The sequence below is a fragment of the Brugia malayi genome, assembly GCF_000002995.4.
Source record: "Brugia malayi strain FR3 genome assembly, contig: Bm_v4_Chr4_scaffold_001, whole genome shotgun sequence".
NCBI classification, from domain to species: Eukaryota; Metazoa; Nematoda; class Chromadorea; order Rhabditida; family Onchocercidae; genus Brugia; species Brugia malayi.
Window position 1 is genome coordinate 6760356 of NW_025062478.1, and position 21479 is coordinate 6781834.

The 21479-nt window shown below is 32.2% G+C and overlaps 7 protein-coding genes across 9 annotated transcripts; 4 read left to right on the top strand and 3 right to left on the bottom strand.

Moving 5' to 3' along the window:
- Bm1337 (Uncharacterized protein) lies at positions 1-628 on the top strand (the record flags this gene model as incomplete). The annotated part of the gene is made up of 3 exons (XM_043081921.1): positions 1-26; positions 432-497; positions 601-628. 3 exons carry the CDS (start codon positions 1-3, stop codon positions 626-628), a joined length of 120 nt encoding a protein of 39 aa, XP_042937855.1.
- Positions 629-4112: 3484 nt separating this feature from the next.
- Positions 4113-8003, bottom strand: Bm5913 (Uncharacterized protein; the record flags this gene model as incomplete). Its single annotated transcript, XM_043081922.1, has 10 exons — positions 4113-4331; positions 4447-4516; positions 4656-4812; positions 4889-5048; positions 5275-5399; positions 5833-5861; positions 6216-6325; positions 6951-7121; positions 7523-7666; positions 7899-8003. The coding sequence occupies 10 exons, from the start codon at positions 8001-8003 to the stop codon at positions 4113-4115; spliced, it is 1290 nt and encodes a 429-aa protein (XP_042937856.1).
- Positions 8004-8764: 761 nt separating this feature from the next.
- Positions 8765-10476, bottom strand: Bma-pbs-1 (Uncharacterized protein; the record flags this gene model as incomplete). Of its 2 annotated transcripts, XM_043081923.1 has the most annotated exons (7): positions 8765-8848; positions 9156-9284; positions 9409-9510; positions 9626-9755; positions 9848-9979; positions 10106-10173; positions 10423-10476. In XM_043081923.1, the coding sequence occupies 7 exons, from the start codon at positions 10474-10476 to the stop codon at positions 8765-8767; spliced, it is 699 nt and encodes a 232-aa protein (XP_042937857.1). The 2 variants fall into 2 exon arrangements, with proteins under 2 accessions (XP_042937857.1, XP_001901796.1); XM_001901761.2 differs by lacking the exon at positions 10423-10476 and having other exon boundaries at positions 10106-10158.
- Positions 10477-11095: 619 nt separating this feature from the next.
- Positions 11096-12921, top strand: Bm9949 (Uncharacterized protein; the record flags this gene model as incomplete). The annotated part of the gene is made up of 8 exons (XM_001901760.2): positions 11096-11098; positions 11268-11372; positions 11456-11626; positions 11850-11962; positions 12048-12139; positions 12325-12426; positions 12510-12605; positions 12851-12921. The coding sequence occupies 8 exons, from the start codon at positions 11096-11098 to the stop codon at positions 12919-12921; spliced, it is 753 nt and encodes a 250-aa protein (XP_001901795.2).
- Positions 12922-13616: 695 nt separating this feature from the next.
- Positions 13617-16758, bottom strand: Bm3972 (Uncharacterized protein; the record flags this gene model as incomplete). Of its 2 annotated transcripts, XM_001901758.1 has the most annotated exons (8): positions 13617-13803; positions 14132-14315; positions 14445-14602; positions 14897-15093; positions 15530-15687; positions 15764-15873; positions 16068-16218; positions 16533-16758. In XM_001901758.1, 8 exons carry the CDS (start codon positions 16756-16758, stop codon positions 13617-13619), a joined length of 1371 nt encoding a protein of 456 aa, XP_001901793.1. The 2 variants fall into 2 exon arrangements, with proteins under 2 accessions (XP_001901793.1, XP_042937858.1); XM_043081924.1 differs by lacking the exon at positions 16533-16758 and having other exon boundaries at positions 16068-16201.
- A 1296-nt stretch (positions 16759-18054) lies between these two features.
- Bm1335 (Uncharacterized protein) lies at positions 18055-18557 on the top strand (the record flags this gene model as incomplete). Its single annotated transcript, XM_043081925.1, has 2 exons — positions 18055-18088; positions 18454-18557. 2 exons carry the CDS (start codon positions 18055-18057, stop codon positions 18555-18557), a joined length of 138 nt encoding a protein of 45 aa, XP_042937859.1.
- Positions 18558-20514: 1957 nt separating this feature from the next.
- Positions 20515-21004, top strand: Bm14207 (Uncharacterized protein; the record flags this gene model as incomplete). Its single annotated transcript, XM_043081926.1, has 2 exons — positions 20515-20561; positions 20899-21004. The coding sequence occupies 2 exons, from the start codon at positions 20515-20517 to the stop codon at positions 21002-21004; spliced, it is 153 nt and encodes a 50-aa protein (XP_042937860.1).
- Positions 21005-21479: the final 475 nt, after the last annotated feature.

Here is a 21479-nt window from a genome sequence, read left to right on the forward strand (position 1 = left end):
ATGAACTATGAAGGCTTTCGGTTACGGTAGGTAAACCCAATTTCTTCGTCCAATTTTTACTAGTCTTCGAACTATGAAAAAATTTTTAAAAAAGTTTTGAAAAAAAGATTTTCATTAGCATCGTAAAAATATCAATTTTATTTTCCACTAGTAAAATTAATGAAATTAGCATTGCTCATTCATTTTATGCATTACGATAAGAAAAGTGCAGAAAGCTTGCCGCACTGTTCCAGAAAGAAGGATAAAGTTCATTGCACATTGCACACTTTGAAAAGGGCATTTCATTTCGGATCCCATACTTGTCAACAATTGACTCTATTAACTCAATTAATTTTTTTATTTTATTATGTCTTTAAGCGCTGCATAAATTATTGCTGAGAAATGACATTTTTCTTCCTCTTCCGTAAATTAGAAAAAATCCTAAATTTTAGTGTTAATGTAACGATGAGGATAATCACTATTGGTATGAATCTATCTGATCTGCGAGAAAACTACAAGTAACTGATTCTAATGTGATCAAGTTCATGATTCTCGTTCACATAAACATCTTGCAATCTGTCTTTTACCACAAACACTGTGGACCATCACATGCAATTTCAGGTTAGATATCAAATCGTTGCACTACTAAAGGATGACAAATCATCTCAGCATATTAAACGTTTGAAAGATATTATTAAAAGTAAACATACTAAGAAATCGAGAATGAAATGAAATGCACTGTCAGGAATTAGTCTTTCTAAACTTTGAAATATCAAATATTACCGGAAAAAAAAGAAATTACTAGGAAAATATTCCAGTTTAGAGAATTTGAATTAAAGCAAACTGCTTATGAAAAGTGAGCGAATTTTAAAATCCTGATTGCATTAAAAGACTACTTATATATTTTTATCTCCATTTCAACTCTTCAAGACAATCACTAATTGAGCGCTTGATGTTTAAGAAATATTTAGGTATTTTTCCCACATGGGATACCAACAAATTCATTCACACAAACTTGGGCAAATCAAAACTAAGCTCATAAGCTTCATCAAATTCTAATTAAGCAAAAACAGTTTGGATGATTTAATGTGAGATCAATAAATCCTAATGTAGAAGTAGTTCATTTGTTTAAATGAACAACCAGTTACATCGAAGTATATTTATTGTTCATTAATGATAGCCAAAGTAAAACCTATGAAACTGTCCGGAACAATCTTGTTGAAATTGATAGAAGTGAATGAGTCATATGCAGACAAAGACTTAAGTGTAAAAACCGTAAAGCAAATAAATCAGTGACTACTATCATTTAATGAAACGGATCAGGAACACTTGCACTTGAACGAGTACTTTGGAATACGACCACTAGTTGATCAAATGTGATTTACAATGAAATGGGTAGAATTAACCCGAGTAAATTCAATAAATATGCTATCATTTTCTCTCGATGCATTTACAATTTCAGATCATTTTGTGATACCGCCTTCACTAAATTATAAACAATTATAAAATCACTAAGATTGTGTTCAGATAAATTCTGGATTAGAGCTATTTTTAAAATGACAAGTAAAAATACATCCGTGTTTTGACTTAATGAAAACAGGTCTGAAAAGAGAAAGAGGAAATTTGATGCAAAATACATTGCAGAAGAGAAATGAGCCCTGAGCTGAACTGCAATCGCTTATTGCTAGTTATTGATATGTGCTGTTCTCAAATACTAGTTTTCATCAAATTTTTAATTATAAAAATAAAAGTCCAACGAAGCTGGCACTGAAATTTTAACCACATATTCTATTTGAAGCATTTTTATGGAAGGTTATCCTACGAATAAAATTTTCAAACATTTTTATTTTGCTCAAGAAGATGAAATAGCAATAGCTAAAGGGAGAGAGAGTTACTCATTATCAAAGCCTTTCTTGATGATTCGGTCTTTTTCTAAAAATCTTGTTTTTCAATTTCATAATTATCCTTCCTCAATCTCAAACAAAATCACAATTCTTCTCTTTCCATTCATATTCTTATATATAGATTACTAAAACTTCATGTTTCTGATCTTATCACCATTCCAAATAATATAGTGCTAGTTAGATTGAAAGGAGCTTCAATAGCAACTACATAGTCTAAGATGAATCAGTGCTTGCCTTGTATAATCTGAAATATTCCGGTAAGGAAATGGTGAATGATTATTTGAACTGACAGCTATTGTCCACGAGCGATTGCAAAACAGAAGAATATGGAAAAGTTAAAATTGGTGAGTAGGGAGTAGGGTCGACAAATAATTGTCGCGAGGGGAGAGCGAGCATATAAATGTGTCTTGTATTAAATGACATTTTATTTCTGAAAATGAAATTTTAGTAGAAGAGTCAGTAAATCAGTAAATCAATTAAATTAAAAAAAAAAAGAAGGAAAGAAGCTGTCTGTTTTGTTTGTGAGATGAATTACACACAAAAGAGGAATAGAGGATGACGGGGTCACTTCGGGCTGCACGTCATTCATTACCCCAAAATTCAGGCAACTTCTATACTACTCGTTCCATCTTCATTACCACACCACTACCATTATTACTACCAGCACTACTGTCACCACAATAACATATCAAAGTGTTTTTACCGATTTGCTCTTTCAGCTTTCTGATTGTTCGTTGTAAAGAAGAGAAACATTTAAGACAAGATATCGTTTACGACGAATTTTCTCATTTTTTTGACAGATTCGCCACACAGATTTCACTTATAAAACAGTGGTACTAGCGCAAAAAATAAAAAAAAAAGAAACCCCAGCGCAAGAATTTAAATAAACAATGTTAGTTATGCAATACGAAGTATGGATCTGTGTGACATTTTTACGAGGTCATCAAAATAAAATCACTATCGAAGTCAAGCTAAATTTTAAATCAATCTTCAACTCACCTTCAACTTTAAACGAAACAAGAAATAAATGGTAGTTGCACTGTCACTGTCTTCTTACTGCTTCTTTTCCTTCTTCATAAATCAAACAGATCAAAACTAAGAAAAATCAGGAAACTTTTAAGCAAAAAGTATCAATATTTGCTACACTTTCCAAAAGTTTTAAAATCAGCTACCGATTGAGGTCTCAGCTTTACCAACTAGTTGGGTAAAGGTCAACGATTTAAGTCATTTGTAAATCTGATCAATTCAAAATTTAGTTACAAGATTCTTTTATTTCATCAATTCAAGATTTCAAATTAAAAGGTTTTCGTGCTCCTGCAAAAGATACTTTATTGAAGAATTCTCAAGTTTCCAAGAATAATTTAACCTAAAAAATCACAAAAAAAAAAAAAAAAACAGCCAGCAATAATGAGCAATATGAAAAATAAAACAAATGGATCATACCGCTTCCATTCAATATCAGCAGTTTCATATTTCAAAGTTTAAGGACTAATTCCTGGTAGTGCATTTCATTTCATTCTCGATTTCTTAGTATGTTTACTTTTAATAATGCCTTTCAAACGTTTAATATGCTGAGATGATTTGTCATCCTTTAGTAGTGCAACGATTTGATATCTAACCTGAAATTGCATGTGATGGTCCACAGTGTTTGTGGTAAAAGACAGATTGCAAGATGTTTATGTGAACGAGAATCATGAACTTGATCACATTAGAATCAGTTACTTGTAATTTTCTCGCAGATCAGATACATTCATAACACATCAAAAGGACTTTCTCTTTACCTTTAAACTTTCCTCGATATATATCAAATGCAGTTGTTCTGCAGAGCTGCTTGTTAGAATGTGGTAACAGTTTAGGCGCAAATAATCATGCAGCTGATGAATTAGATTTAAATAATTTTACTCCGTTCAAATACACTTTGTCAAAAGAAGTCGCGTTTGTTAAGGTGACTGAAGCAACGAATTAGAGAAACAGTCTGTGGAAATGATTTAATGTGGAAAACAGAAAGTTAAGCAACCTGAAGTAGTGCTATGAAAACAAAAATGCCAAATGAAGGAGTAGAACTAAGCATAAAACAGAATTTGCATGTGAGATATTCCAAAACGAAAAATTGAGAACGTTTCAAAAAGCTCAATTCCTATTTCAAAAATAAAACAGTAGTAATTTCAATTAGAAAAAAAAAAAAAAAAAAAACAAATCATAAATTCTGAGGACCTAAATTTCCAACACTTAAAGAATTGGACACCTTTGGGTATCCACAAGATGGGTACCAACGAATACGCTAGCTGGTGTTTTATCTACTCGTATCGTCGGTTTACTATAGTAATACAGGCATAATCGATTACTGATCTTTAACATTGATTCAACATTATCAATTCCAAATGCTGAGAAAATAGCAGAGATCCAGCGTTTCGTTGCTTTTGGTTTCTTAAAGAACATATCTGCCATCTAGAAAGAAATTCAGCCTAGTTTATGCTTTGTTTTAGATTAGTAACTGAATAAACAATATATACAAATCTTAATTTATTAAGTTGGAGGAAAAGACTGCAATGTTAGTACTAACACTGTAACAATCGTCATATGTTTTGTCATCACCGAAGGCGCCTTCATGAATCAGTTTTGATACTAACGCACTGAAACAGGAATTTATTAACACAATGAACTTTAAAAAAGTCAAATTTTACTTCTAGATTTTTCATTTTTTGTTTCTGGAATTTGAATTAATTTTATTTATTAAGAAGAACAAATGAATTGCAAATGAATTGCAAGAACCTATAAAGACGTATGCCAGTAATGGTGAATTCGGGGATTTTTGACATATGATTCTTCAACTTTGTCACCCAGTTGAATAGATCATAAGCAGCAAATACACCTTCTACTAACTGACCGATATCTTTACTTGGATCTATCTTTCTTAAGTAACAGTGGCCTGAAATTTTGGAAGTTCTGAAAAGTTAAAAGATATTTTCTTCATAGTTCGAAGAACTGAAAAACTGAAAAATCACCTTCTCTAGTTCTTACTGTGGTACCTTGCTCGCACGATGACCATTCACTCCACTGCAATTGAATTTTCAAATTTACATACTTTTCTGCCAGTTTGGCATCTATCGAATGTCCGTGCAAATTCCAGCTGATCTCCTCGTTCATATTTTTATCACTCACTACCTGAAAATTTTAAATATATAACCATTTCATTAAAGACAATTTGTCTACTTCACTGCTATGCAGCCGAGTAAAAGAATCAATAAATTCAATTATCTCATCAATTTAATTGTCAATTTGGGTTGACAATCGAAATGGCAATTCTCTTTATTATTTTTAAAACAATTTAATCATCCGTTCAAATAACAAATACGAACAATCAAACAAGCAACTATCAAAAAGAAAGCACCCAGTCGAGACACGATGTCCAATTCATAGTGCACATCCCAAATGCATCACGTATATATGTAGGAGGAATATGACGAAATTTCCAGTTTGAATCAGGAAAACCTTGTGATTCCGGACATTCAGTTTCTGCGCAAAAAATTTGCTCCGTAATATTTTTCAATCAAACAAATTATATTAAATTAAATTAAAGTCGTACAAATACAAGAATATGTTATTTCTTGCCAATCACGATAAATCGACTAATATTATTCTCTTTTTTTGCATTTTTATATTTTGATCTTTCTAGCCTGCTAAATGCATTAAATAATGCCATGAAGAATAGAAAATTGCTTTACAGAATTTCAAAAATGGCTTGACATAATAATATAAAAGAAATATTTTCTTTAACTGTTTTTGGTTCATCATCTGTTATCAAATGGTGCGTCACATATCAATCTATTTAAACTTCCAATAACTGTTTTGCTCTTACTGACCAATACTCAAATTTTTTGACACACACCATACTTATAACTTATCTCACAAATAAAAATGTAATCGAAATATAACATAATGAACTTACCAATCTGAGAAATTTGTTCATCACCAGGCCTTGAAAATTAAAATCAAATTATTAAGTTGGAACGCTAATAATGGAAATATTTTGATAAGATAAAAGATGATCGTTACGACATCTACCACACTTTGAGAAAATTTACTTCTCAATTTACTTTCATATAAAACTAACATGAAAAACTTTCTAAATTATGAGAGTAGGATAAAAAAACAACCCAGGATAAGATAATATGTTGCAATTAAATAAAGCAATTGCCGAGCAAAGATGATGCGAAAAAGGCTCGCAAGAATAGCCTCCATACTAGTAGTTCAGATGCTTTCGACAAACATAGATTCAGTATGTTTCAGCTTTCAAGATCTTCAGCCTTTTTCAAGCATGGAATTACTTACTTAAGATAAATGAAAAGAGGTTGCATGGCAATCAAATAGTAAATGAAGTGTAAGACATTTCTGGAGGCTACATCCAAGCAACGATACAGGCCTTCATTCTCGGAAGTTGGCTAGAAATTTCTAAGTTTTTAACAAATTTATAATTTGTGACAGAAGCAAATATTGAAAAATTATCTTGCTAGAAATGTTAGTTTATACATATTTACACATGTATATAGTTAGGTGTAATAGTACAATAATACTAATAAAAGACATGAAATGTGCTATTTTGAAAAGCCTTTCTTAAACTGATACGCTACCATCTTTACTAGTGAGTTGTTCGAAGAAAAAAATAAAATCAGTTCAAAATATTTTATTTAAACAATCAAATATTGCGCTATTAAAAAAAGCCATAGCAGCAAATTTAGATATAAGGTTGCACTCGTTAAAAATCTCAATAAATTTACTGAGCAATGGGAATGAAAATTGGGAGTATCATAGAAAGGAGTATCATGTTTTCGAACCCAGTACAACTATTTATGTGTGACGACAACAAAAGAACCTGCCAGGTAAAAAAAAAAAAACTAAAACAAAATTCTACTCTAGCTATGGCATGAAAATTTAGAGTTCATACGGCGTATACTGTATATCTTATCATTTTAATTTCATATACTGTATATCTTATCATTTCAACTACAAGACTTAACATAAGACTGCAGTATAAACAGCTGAAGAATCATTGAATAGCAAACATACCTGTAACAAGATTAGCATCCCTCTTCTCTGTATGAGTATGGTCTGTGATCGTGGATTTGTCCCAGTTCCGAAGTCGCTAGGCATTGCGCCAAAATCACGCCATCTGTTCTCCCCATAATCGGCACTTAACGTCAGCAAATGCTGATTCCACTTAGGTGAATTTTTTAGGTTCTAAATATAATTTTATTACAACAATTATCACTCGTAATTTGAAATATTCAAACACAAACTGATCAGAAGTGATGTATAAATAATATTAATAATTAATAATATCTAATTAATTTCTATTTTGCTAAAATTAACTTCCTATGTAAGACATTTCACAATTTGAGACATTCGTCGTCGATGATCAGAATAAAAACTCGCATAAAAAAATATAGAACAAAAAAGAAAAAAATGGAGTAGATGAAAGATAAATGAAAAAATAATTAATTAAGCATGAATTAAGTGTCAAGCAAGGCGGGTTTCATATCAATCTAACAACAATGATTTAGTTAGTTGTTTCGACAAATGAAAATTACTTAGTTAAATTATCATCATCTTAAGCTAAGTCTCAAACAAAAAAATTAAACTTTCATATCTCCCAGTGCATCCTCAACGTCCTTCGCTGGCATAAACCACCAGTGCTTTATTAACCCATTAAAAGTAAACGCTCGACGACACATTACACATCGAAGGTCAATACGCTGACCAGGCCAAAAGTAAATCGGCTTGATCTACAAAAAACCATGAAGAGCTCATAGCGCATGCTATCAGTGGAGCTACAATTACTCAACAAAATGAATGACTTATACAGCACCTATTAATGAGTAATATGATATATACTAAATTATCAGCACAACAATCAGCTAAAGTTATTTTGCCTTGAAATGTTACAAATAATTTTTATTCAAAAACAAATTACGCAAAACGACTCCTAGTTTTTTAAGAAATCATTGACGAGCATACGGAAACATTCGGCTTATTATCACAGTTCGGTTCATAAAAGGACTCCACAAACAATGATTTCAAATACTGCTTCTTATGGACATCTTCAATGAATTCAAACTCCATCGGATTATCAATATGAGGTGCCAAATCTGGTACTACATTCTCTTCATCCAACTGCAGTTCTCATGCATGTAAAATCCGACCGCACTATTTTTTTCAAGATACAAGAGATAGTAATCCTTACACATATATGATGGACTCTATACAGGAGCATTGTGCAGATGAACCCAGTCGAATAATCACGCCTCAGGATTTTTCGGCTCCAAAATTTGATATGATAATGAAAGATAAGCTCGAACCTTCATTAACCCAAAATATACATAAGTGATGGGACTTACAAGACTTTCTCCACCAAAAATGATCATTAAGACAACCATAACTGAGTACATTATTCCCATTTGAACAACCGCCTTCAGGTAGAACTGATTCCGAAGGTAAGAGAATTCTCAGATGCTAACAATATGCAAATCAAAGCAACAATTCGAAAAAAAGAAACTTTTTCAAATTGTTGAGAAATATTTGGAGACATACACATGTTTCCTTCCCCATTTAATATAAATCTTTTAATAGAAAACATTTTCATAAGATTGTAATTGAAATCAACAGTGTTACAAGAAATGGACCAAAAAGGACACAAAGTAACTAAATCAAAGTTTGATATAAATGCTTTTTCTTCAAAAAATTTTTTTATAAAAGAATGTGCGTGAAAAAAGTTCTTTTAATATGAAAATTCATGCGCTCTGTAATTTATATACTGCGGAATAGTTGGAACCAAAGACTGTGTAACACATTTCTATCAAAACATATGTAATACCAAAAAATAATCACTGAATAATGTGTTTCGGGTATGTTAAATGTGCTGGTATAACAGCAAATTTCGGAAACTGATTCCCATCCGGTCGAATAAGCTGAAATTAAAAAAAAAAATGTATAATGTTGAATTTATATCAGTAAGCAATCACAGGATGGAGGATAGACATTCAAAACTTCATCCTAATTGCAGAAAATCAATGTTCCATTCAAAAAAAACGGATGCTTCACACAGTTAGAATCAATACATTCTCTCCGATGAAAAGCATCTGGGAAATTTAACTCTTACACTTCAAACTCAAATTATAATACGTTAATTAAATGAAAATACATTGAATGGAGGAATTGAAAGATAACATTTTCTTGATACATTTTTAATAAAACTTCGAGAATCAAATAACTAACCGTTCTTTTTGTGCCTGTTTTGTCGATAACAGCTAGTCTAATAACACCACCAGAAGAACCATCACGGATTGTTGCCAAAGCTACTGCATTGAGTACTAATTCTTTGCATTTTTCAGCAGTCATTCCTGGCTACAAATGTTCTACTATGCATTTGTGTCTTTTCGATTATTTTCGAATCATAAGGATAAATAAAAAGATGCAAAAACACAGCTCACATAATTGTTTCTTTCATAGAAAAGTATCACATACTTACCTTCCACTGACTATCTAGAAAACCTTGTACGAATGTACTACCCCTACCACTCGCTGCGCACCGCTGTCGAGTTACGTAACCACCCATTGGAATTGCATACAACTAAAATATTTTTTAAAAATAATAGAAAGCTATAACATAGCTAATTTGATTTTAAAAAATATTAAAAGTAACAGGAGATATGACAAAATTTTAGTCTTAATAATTGGCAACTGACCTGTCCACCTTCAATATCATCGTAGCCAGCAACCAGAACCGATGCTGATAAAGAGTCACGATATTTGTACAGAAAATTTCGAAATATCTGAGCAGAGCGTCCAACAGTAACTTCTTCTTCTTCCATCATTCTGTCAAAAAAGTAAGTTGCCTCAAGTCCAAACCTGAGAGAGAAATTTCCCAAAACAAAGGCTCTATTAAAAGCAGAACGATTAAAACTTACGAATAAACTTCAATATAATACTTTACAATATCAGAAATGGCTTGTGTATCCGCAGCAGAGCCCGAACGACAAACTACCATACGATCCGTAACAGGTGTAATTTTATCTGTGGCGCGCGATGATATGTAACTCCTAAAAACAGTACACTCATCATTTCAAAAATTACACCATAGAAATTTTAAAAAGAAGAGAATTACATCAGCCTAAATGAACTGCAGCTCAGGATAAAACGATAAACGCTAAGACATGATAATATACCCAGAACTTGTTCTCGAGTCTGTCCCAACCACAACTCCACTATCGAATTCCATTGCAATGAGAGTTGTCTGCAAGTAAAGATATTTAGGTGCAATAATTTGAACGATATTAAAATACGTCAATCTAAGATATTCAATCTAAGCTTCTTTTTCCTTATACTAATAATAACAAAACTGTGACATAATATTCTCAAACTAACGATAGCCATTGGAAGCGGATTATTCCTATCTGTTTTAGTGTTGGAATGAAATAGAAATGTTCTATAAATAAGAAAGACTGAGATGGGATAAAAATAAAAATATAAAAGTGTATCTTACTCCCATGTCGACATTTTCACCTGTAAAGTATTGCTGCGGTCCGTTGCAAGTCATGATTGTCTTTCCTGCAATGCCAACATATTTGTTAAGAGCAATTAAGAAATTTAATTCCCATAGAAGGTTACAGTTTCTGTTGCAGTTTTTGGAAGATTAATTAGTTAGATATAGAAGACATAAGCCATCTTCCCACACTTACCCACCAATCTTCCCCATCTCACCCATCTTATTGAGACCAGTGTTACCCACTGGCTTTTCGCAACACGACTATAAACCGTGCAATCTACGTAAGAATATAAAGTTTTGTTGCTGCGAAATGTAATCCATGCGAGTGCAATTTAGGCGGGGAGAGGCGTCTATGATTTAGTATAGAGAGCCTAGGATGGGTAGGTACATATAAGCCTAGTATGGCCTATAAAAAGAAAGCCTAGAAGTAGTCAACTGATGCAAATGCAGATAGACTGGATAGTTGTTGATTGGCTTGAACAGTGATGCATTGATAGGTAGTAGCCATTGAAGAGATGTTTAATTTTCCGTTTTAACGTTGATGTTAATGCCAAGGAAAAGTAAAATTTTGCAGACTGCTGTCGATTATGCTAAAAGTGGAATATAAAGTTCTGACTGGTCAGGTCAAAGCAATCCATTGAGGTTATCGCTGGACCATTCGAATGTACAGATGGTTATCTCTTCATTTGAATCATTCCGGATTCTCTATTTCGTCTTATTAAATAGGCGTGGAACTCTTTCGACATATATAATGTTTAGGGATGATCAGCTCATTGCGTTAAAAGGAGCTCATCCTTCATAATGTAACATCCATCTCTGATATTGGACGATTTTTCTTTCAGATGGTTCTTCAGTTATTTTCACATGCTGCGTCTGTTTTGATTGGAGCACTTTATCCGGCCTTTAAAACTTTCAAAGTTATTCGTGAAGGCGATTTTTTGCAAATGGTTACAGTTCCTTTATTTTTTACATTTTCTTAGTATTTCTTACATTGCATTCCAATTAGGAAAAACAGTTGGAATTGTTTCAGAAGCGATGGTTGAAGTACTGGACAGTTTACGCAGGCTTTCTAGCAGCTGATACTATTGGTGATGTACTCTTATTGCCATACATTATTCCTGGTTATTTGGTGATGAAGATGAGCTTCCTTCTTTGGGCAGCATCTCCATGGACGGATGGTGCATCAATTGTTCATCAAAAAGTAAAATAGTCCGTTGAGCTGTTAAAGATCTTGTATTTACATACAGTTCAGAAACGTTTTGTCTGAAGCATTCTTGTTTCCAGTGACGGTAGTTCTCAGAATGAAAGACCGATTGAGAAAAAGCAAAGAGACTGAAAGAGAGGGAGTAATAATATTCACTTGTAATCTGTTAATTATATCACACAGTGTTTTTACCTACTTTCGTTTTCATAAGCTATTTCAGTTAATCGCTCCACTACTAACAGCGTATGAACATGACATTGATAATATGCTGGACAATATGGGACGTTCGGTGCAACGTCAGGCTTCAAGATTAGGAAATGGAGCACTAGACAAGTTAGTATTTCATGAGATTTAAATTGATAAGCACCTCAAGTGGATCTTCATGATACTTTGAAAGAAAAGTTAAAGACTTTTACAGAGCGCGTGTCGGATTATTATCACTTGCAACCACAGATAGTTCGGCTACTGGTGAACCATTTTCTACCAGTCGATATGCTTCAATAACAGTCGGTTAGCACCTGGTGGTTATTATTTTTTAAATAACTCTTTGAAGAAGCACACCTTTTCATGTCCTAAACAAAAACTTTTTTTTTTATTAAAATCGAAACTATACAGCTTCCAATTGTTTTCATTAAACAAACAGGTTTATCGTAATATCTCTTTTCATTTATTACTTTTTTTGTGTTTATTTGCAGCAGTAGAGGAACAAGCGGAAGAGGATATTATCCGGTTAGTTGACGAAGAAACAAATGTTAAGAGAGAGATGGAGGAAAGTGAAAGTAGTATGTCCCCAGAAAGTAATTCTTTCTGCAAATTTAACTGACAGAACATAAATATAAGTGTTATCGTTTTGCATAATTTGAAAATCAGTATGTTTTAGCATCAAATCGCTTAAAAGGAAACTGTGTGCGTTCTGATGGTGTTAGTGTTACTAAGAAAGGACGAAACCGATTTAACAAGAATAGAAGGGCGGAAGGTATTTCTTACCTCTACACTTTCCTGTGCATTATTACAAATTTCATTTTTACTTCATGAAACGGCTGCAGAGGAGTATAAGGGATTCAGGCTTTCAATATTCAGTCTCTCAGTATTCAGAAAATTGCAGCCTTTCACGATTTATAATTTACTATGCTTTTCTCTCTAATGTTCAGTAACTTTATTGTAGTGTAAAGGAATTGCTAGATATATGTATTTCGTTCTGTCTTTGTTTTCGTTTTGTAGGAGATGCAAAAGACCGGTCGCACCGTACAAGACGCGTTACAGTAAATCGTAGTATCTCTCGTGGGCGATAAGTTTGATCATTTTCTATTTCCCATAAATTTTATAAATGTTTTTTGAGTGTTCTTACATTTATCTCTGTTTTGATTCTTCTTCTTTTTTTTCGGTGTACAGCTTCATTCATTACTTACATATGCTTCCTCAGTTTCCAATAGTCTTGTAATTTTTTTACTGCTTGTCTTTCCACATTGCATGTTATCGCATTTATGGTTTTTTTTTTGGTTTCTGTTTCAATTTTTGGAATTCGCTGTCTTATTTTAATATCAAATTTGCTGCTTTCATGAAGGTGCATCTTTTTTTTAAAACTCAAAATGTTTGAGAAATCCTGAACAACTATTTTCCTGTTGTAGATATTGCTTTTTGAACAATGAATGGGTTTATCTACAGCTATTTTTTTTTTTTTTTTTTTGTGAGGTTTCAGGACGAAAACTCACGATATTCTTAAATTTTGAACAGGTAAGAGAGGCGAGTCCTCGATTGGTTACTTTAGCTTGAAGTCGAAATATTTTTTTAAGTTTCAAAATATTGCACAATATGGACAATTTATTTTCTTTAACAATGTAAGTAACTTATTTCCCTTTTCTTTTCCGATCCAGGTTTTGGAAGGTCGGTATTTCTTTCAGAAGCAGCAAATTTGATAACACCTGTTTATTGATTCATGCTCAATAAGATACATGTTTTAATGATACTACGACAACAGACATAGGAATTATCCGTATTCACCTTGAGTCTGAAGTTCATTGTGTTTCACTTTCTCATCTTCCGGTCTGCACAACAAATCCACAACAATATGATCTGTTTGCATATGGTAACTTTTCACTGTGTTCACTTCTAGTATTGTACATGTCCAAACTTTATCCTTCTCATCATGGATGTTATTCAGGTACTGAGTGCAACTGAAATTAGAAAGTTGTGACACAATTAAACATTTCCCATCAACAAAATAGTTTTTTCACGGGTAGTTTAGGTAATTTCTAGTTTGCTTAGGCTCGAACGATATAATTTCAGTCGATTTCAAATGGGAACAAGCTTCAAATTATACATCTATCACCGACTAATACCTGATGAGAAAAAGTATAAGTGCTTGATAACTTCAAAAAAGGTGATATTCGTATTTTATGTTTATGATTATACCCTCCGTGTTCTTGTTAGAATGATTTCAAGAGTTCCATACCAAAGATTCAAATGGATTTGTAAGTAAGGTTTTTTAGAACTGAAAATTACTTCGTAGCGCAGGTCATGGCAAAGTTTTGCAAAATGTGACTGATCGTTGACCACTTCTCCTCTTTGAAGCGATCATCAATTTGTCCATTTGGCAAGATACGACTTTCCATTTCTTTGATAATAGTTGCTGAACGACTAAATTTCCTTTTTTTCACTGTGCCGTCATGTTTTGCGGTATTTGTTTCTAGAAAATTTTCAACTGGAAAACTCAGGACTTTTTTATATCAAGTTTGAAAAAAGATGCTTTAGCTCCATTTGATTCAAGGAAATTTTACTAGGAAAATTACTTGGCAAATTTTAATCAGAACCAAACCTTCACATTGAATAGCACTATTATCTATTGATTTGCTAAAAAAGATTTTATTTTTATCGTTCTTTTCCATTGCAGTTCTGTTTTCGCCACAGATATTTGTAGTGTCGGTAAGTTCATGTAATGCAATTTCTTCGCTCATGGATGTCGCATTTTCATTTCTGTAAGAAGTATTTGAATAAGAAAGTTTTTTGAATTGTTAATTCGAACTGTAGAAAGACTAATTTCAACAGATATTCTACGAGCCTTATGTGGTGAGTAATATGTCTTTAAGTGATGAATAATCAATAACATTATTGGTTTCCATATTGGATTTTCCTTATGGTGCAATGTATGACCATAATGATTTCGGTTTAAGCAGTTTCTAAATCTTTTTGAATGAATGAAAATTTAGGTTCCAATATAAGAGAATGTGCAAAATTTTCATACACGAGAATTTCAATAATTTTCAATACTTTATAAGTTTGGAGTATGCGGCCGGTTTATTACTGGGCTCCAAGCTGCCGCTCTGCTGTTCTGATGTCCTAATTGCTTCATGTATATGAAGTATTCCACCTGTTGATTTCAAACATTTACAAGCAGCGAGCCAGTATGGTCGTGACGATGGTAATAATCCAATGTTTACGCGATCTGCTACACCTTGCGGTGTTACCTACGGTAACAGGTAATGGTAACCTTTATTATAAAGAAGCGATGTTAATATTTGCAGGAATTCTTGTCGTGTTAAAAACTGCTTTCCGATTCAAAGCATTATAGGATATCTCTGAATTAGGCGAAGTCCCTCAAGCATCTGGATTTACAGCAGTTCTGACAATGATAGTATTTGACGCTATATCTAGATTTCAATAATACTGAGTGCATCAAAAGCTCAGGTTCTGATGATCTTAGCGGTGATCTGGGAAGATAAAAAGAGGGAAAAACTATGAAGTTATGGATTAAGTATTATTTTGCTATGGTATTGTCTGTGAAGGATTGTTTTCTAAACGAATTGGAGTTTGTTAGTTTGCCAAACAATTATTAGGGAATGAAGCATGTTGAATACTGTTATTATATATCTGTTCGATATATTATAACTTTTCAAACACTACCTTTCTGGAATCGCCCTGAATGACTGTGCAGCGATCTTGGACACAGTTAATTTGCAAACTGCGCTTTAATGCCTCAATGGCATCTTCATTCCAGTCGATAGCGTAGACATGTTTTGCATGTGCACTTATCAAATAAGGCAATGTATAATATCCGATTCCTGTAACCGGGAATGCTCATTTCAGAAAATAATCAGCAAATTTTTAATTTTTGGTTCCGGAAATATCTAGCTGTACCAGCAAACATATCGGTGACAACTTCTTGATGGCAGTCAAATTCTGAGATGCGCTGCTTCTCTGAGGCATTGTTGACATTAAAGAAACATTTTGTGACGTCGTAAAGGAATCTGTAAAGTTTTGGTTTTCTGTGAAATATGTTTGTCTAGTTTTCTCAATCAAAAGTTCGTAAAAATGACTTTCTGATGCCTTGCAACACCGCAAACAAGAGCCAAGGTTAAATCTTCCGCTTATCACTGTTGTATCACTTAACTAGATTATCAACTGCTGTTTTTGAAACTTCAATCATTGAAATATACAGTACCTTATATCGCCATCGATGTGTTCCACCCATCCGTCCTTTCCATATAAGAGATCTATGTGAGGCTCATGAAACTCATCTCCTTCAATAACACGCTTTTTTCCCAGACGCCTCGTATTAAGTAATTCTGTTACCATCTCCCACAATTTTGGGCCTGATGCATATGTAGATTTTGAAATTATGCTTTCGTTTAAACAAAAATTAAACCTCACATTGTCCTGAATTCACTTCAGTATTGAAAAAAATTCAGATGAAATTATGCTAATTACAGGAATGAAGGAATAAAAATAAAGTATTCATAAAATTGAAGCTAAATAATATGTCTTTATAAGATAATTTTAAGTTGATTTTTTATGTTTGTAGTGATATTTAATAAATTTAGTTCCAAAGATCTATTTCAAAATTTAGATATGGAGAGAAGAAAAGGAGGAAGTTAGAACAAAGAACGAGACTATTATTTAAACATACCCATTAACCTCCAATTCGGATGTTTAAAACAATTATGCGGTAGGATAATCATGTTCCCGTGTTTTTCCCACCGTTTCGGCAGATCGCGATGCATCTCATCATTCCATATTCCCATTTGGCTGGCAGCATTACGAAGTGAGTCAAGCAACTGCCCGAAAGTCGATGTTCTGCTGAAATGTACTATCGTTTGATCGACACTTTGTCTCCGACTTGAGTTTACAAGCATACCTGAAACTTTTCCGAAGCTTACTTTAAATTTGAGTATAATTACCTTCTTTGTTCACAAAGAATTTTAGCAACAAATTCACTATTTTCAATTAATACAACTGTTGTAACACAAATAATATGAGTAATCATTGTTTCATCGTTCAAAGTAATCCAGATCAATCATCATATGACAAAAACAAGTGGTAAAATTGAAATAGTGTTAAGCTTTAATCTCGCATCAAAAGTCACACAAATCATACGACTGGAATGAAATAGTGTTTCAGCTTGCAGTTCTAGAAAATATAGTGCGTGTAGAAAATAGTTATCAAATATAAAAAATAAATTTTAAGAAGTCAACAGAGGTAAAATCAAAAGATTAGGAACTTTCTGATCATCTGTCTGAATTTTGCAGATGGAATTGAGAAATATTTGGAAAAGTGACGCCAATATTCGCTTAAATCTTCCCAAAAATCATATTTCCTAGTGTTCCCAATAAAACCAACTAAACTCTTTCATAAAAGTTTGAATGAAAATCCCAAAAATATTTCGTGATACTGATAAAGATAAGGAATGGCACAAAGTGCAAGTTAAAGATAAATGAATAGATTAGATTGATTCGTTTACACTTTTTAAGATATCACCCAACCATGTGCTACCTTGAATACATCCTTTTTAATAGTGTCAGAAAATTGATAATTTGATAACTTCTAAGGAAGAAATGCAAAATACTTTTAATTTACAAACCTTGCATACCACTTAATCGGTTCTTCAAAAAAGGCTTTCCTCAAATCTACAAAACTATCCGTACAATCAGTATCAGTTGCATTGTTACTCTATCAGTTATTCATATTTCCAAGGTGCTGAAATTAACGTTTTAGAATTCACTGAGTAAATGGAACTCCGATTTAATTTTGAGGTGGCAAACAGTTTGGAAAGACCGTAAAATTAAAATTTACCTAGCTTATGAACAAGTGATGGAATAGAGAAGCAAAACTCTAACTGGAAAATATATCGACAAGAATAAATTCGATTCTCCTATCTAATTAGAAAATTATTAAACTGATCAATAGTGCCATATTATCTTCCGTATAAAAAATTCTTAAATGTATTTTGATAATACCAAAGAAAAATCAGCAATCGATTATTAACTGTGCTCGAAAATGCTCAATAAACGATGTAAATAGAGGTGAGAAAAGATAATTTCTTCATACAAAGTGCAGATGTACTTCTCTCTACGGCACCTCAAGAATTTCAGTTTCGTCCGGTAAATGTTGTTTATGTTACCTTCCACGTATATATCATCGTTTCCTACCAAATGCTTTCTGTACATCGGTATATTACTTCTACTGGTATGTTTTTGTATAAATATTGCTTTAGGAGAAATGTCTTTCAAAAAAATTATTTATGATAAAGAAAAAAAAGTGATGTTATGATCATCTCATCATTGAATAAATTCATTTAATGAATTTTCAAATAAAATGAAACGAAAACTGCAGGAATGAATAACTGAATATATGATTCCCTTCTTTTAATGAATGAGATTAATGTTAGATGCTAAATTTCACTTCATATTTCAATGGTTTATCTCAACTCTCTGGCTTCATCTCTACTTTGTAAGGTATAAGAGAATATTAAGATGAGAAAGTGCAACTAAAGAGATGAAAATACTTAGTTATGTTTAATTAGCACTCACGTGACAGAAGCATACTTACAGTGACAAAAAGCGGTGGAATTGAGTGGAAAACAAAAGAGATGAAACTGAATTTCAATTTCTTAACGAACATATCTATGTGGACAACAGCATATCCTACACTTTAACAGGAGAGAAATGACCATTTCTTGCTGTTTTTTAGCGACATCTTTTGATAATCTAATTAAAATATTTTCAAGTACATTTAAAATCAATTCAAATTCATTGATTAATTAGCTATTTTTTTTTTTTTTTTTTGTTATTAGTTACTGATATTATTGTTCCATTAACTTGTTAGGTGCAATTTATTAAAAAAAAAAATGATTATGTACAATATTTTCGGAAAAGTATAATGTTCGTTGGATGAATAGTCGCTGATGAAATTTAATTGAAAACTAATAAATATTAAATAATATGTAAAGACTGAATGGTTTGAAATGAAATGATTAGATTAGCCCTCTTCGCATGAGAAAACAAATCACTCTGTCAATTAGTTAATACATTCTATGGATTTTTTTATAAATTTTATCCCGTCCATTTCATTTGATATTCACTGACGTTGCTGTAGGAGAAGATTTCAGACTAATACTTATCTTGACAAAAAATATTACTTAAACTTTATTTTATTTTTCCAATAACTTATGGCTACCAATCATTTTCAGAACAACAAAAAAATTCCAAATAAAAATAACATGAAGGATAATAGTTTAACACCGCAAGTTTGAAGAATTTTGACATTTAAAGAAGAAAAAATTTAATAAAAAGCAAACAATCCTTTTAACATTGGTTTAATTCCATCCACTAACAGCTGAACAACTAAAGTGGGAATAGTGATTTGAAAGATGGTTGAGAGCAGAAAGCTAACGATCGGTTTGATACGCTACTAACAAAATTGTTACAACATAGTAAAAAAGAATTATACACCTAAGCGAGGAGCTCATATTACAATTGCTAGCAGAAGTTATACCTTGACAACCTCTCTATATAAATTCTCAGCTAAATCTGCTAATCAAAATTAGCAGTTATTAAATCTTTAAGCCATACATGTTGCCTATATGTCTACCTTCAATTTTCTCACTTGTTGCATTCAAACTAATCACACTATTCTGCAAAATAATCAAATAATCTAGAAACTTTGCTGGTCATTTTTTCAAAATACAATGTTCAAACGCCGAAATTTAAGAAATTCAATAAAATTTAGAATTTGATAACCGGAATCACCCGTGTCTAATATATTTTTGCAAAGCTAAACTCTCTGAAAATATTGTCATAGAAAAGAAAAATTGAAATGGGTCGTAATTACAAAGAATAAGTTATAATTTATCGTTTTTAGTCAACCAAAGTAATGTACATATATGGTTTTAATAGCACATTGATAACTAATATACGAAAGAAGAGAAGATTAATACTTACAACTGCTCCGAGTTATTTACTGTGAACTACTTTCACAACAGTAAGTAAGGCACGTCAAGTTTTATCTCCCACCCATCTTCCCACTTCCATCAACTCTTCACGGCAAATTGCTATTAACATTTATCAGTGCTAATTAAAACAAAAACTAATCATACTTAATATCTTTTGCCTTTTGTATCAAACTCTAAGCGACTGAATAATAATGAGCTTTTAATGCATTATTTAATTCTTTATTTATCATAAACTCTGCGTTTTTTCATTTTAACTAAAACACTCATGGATCATATCATTTTTTAAAATTTATTATTTATGTCGTTAGTCATTACTATCGAAGTTGGCATTTAATTCCGCTCAGAACTTAAATGAGAAAGTCGAAATAACATGTCTCCAAGAAAAACTTCGCTTTACCTTAATAGAATAATCAATATTTGGATGTTTTAAGTCATAGACTGATATTAACGATGTGATCAGACTAAGATTTGTTGTTGTTGGATATGAATTTCTGAATATTTTCTGTTTTATAGAAAAAGAAATAATTTATGGTCAAGAAGACTAAACGGACGTTGTAATGTTAAATGCCTAAAACAGGAAGCGAAAAATACCTGAGGGAAGTGACTAGCACACTAATGAAACCATTTCAGCTACACCGCATATTACGAAGTATCCATCCGCATGATGAAACGTCCGTCCGGTATAGTTGGATTCTCCGTAAGGAGTGAGTGAGTGATTCATCTCATTGATCGTTTCTGAGTGTGACATCCAATACCATTACAATTGATCATTCATTCTATCAATCTGGTTACTTAGAATAGTCTATATCACTAAACTATTAAAATTTCCGCTCTAAATTTCCTTCTTAATTGGTCAGTTATCGTTTTTCAAGAAAAATTTTTTTCTATAAAACTGATGGTTGCAGCTAAATAGAAGATGTAATTAAGTGAAAGTTGCACAAAAATTTCTTCCTTTTATCGTCCTTGTCACTTTTGCTAAGTACTTGTGAGAAAAGGATAGCCTTAGTGACCAGTTAGTGACCAATCATACATCTGTACATTTCAGATCATCTAGAATATTTACTTACTCTTCCTGTTATCTCTTGCATCTGAACAAGTGCAATTGTCATTACAAGGCAGAATCGTTTCGATCGATATTGTTTTGTTTGTGATGGCAAATCACTGCTGATTTGATCATTGGAATTCTCATTAAATTTTCTTCACTGATGACAACCATCAGATTCTTAAGCTGTTTTTTTTTAAATAATCAGTTTATCAGTTCGGTTTCATTTTATTAAAATCAACATCAGCTGGATAAATCTAAGAATTGATAGCTCCAAATGTAACTTCTGCCCTTATTGTATTATCCTATGTTTTTTCTTTGATAGATCTTTATGTCAAATCAGACCTTGTTTAATAAGCAATACTAAAATTTTAAATTTTAAAGTGTCACAATCATTGCTGTATAATATACAGCAGTTTATCGCTAACTGAGCTAATTGGTAAATTAAAAGATACAATCCAGTAGAAGATACTTTATTTGAAATATTACTTCTTTTAATATTCAGAATAAATAAATAAATTTCATAATTCCTTTAGTAATTTGACATTTCAGCATTTATTATTGATTAAGTTAATAATCAAATT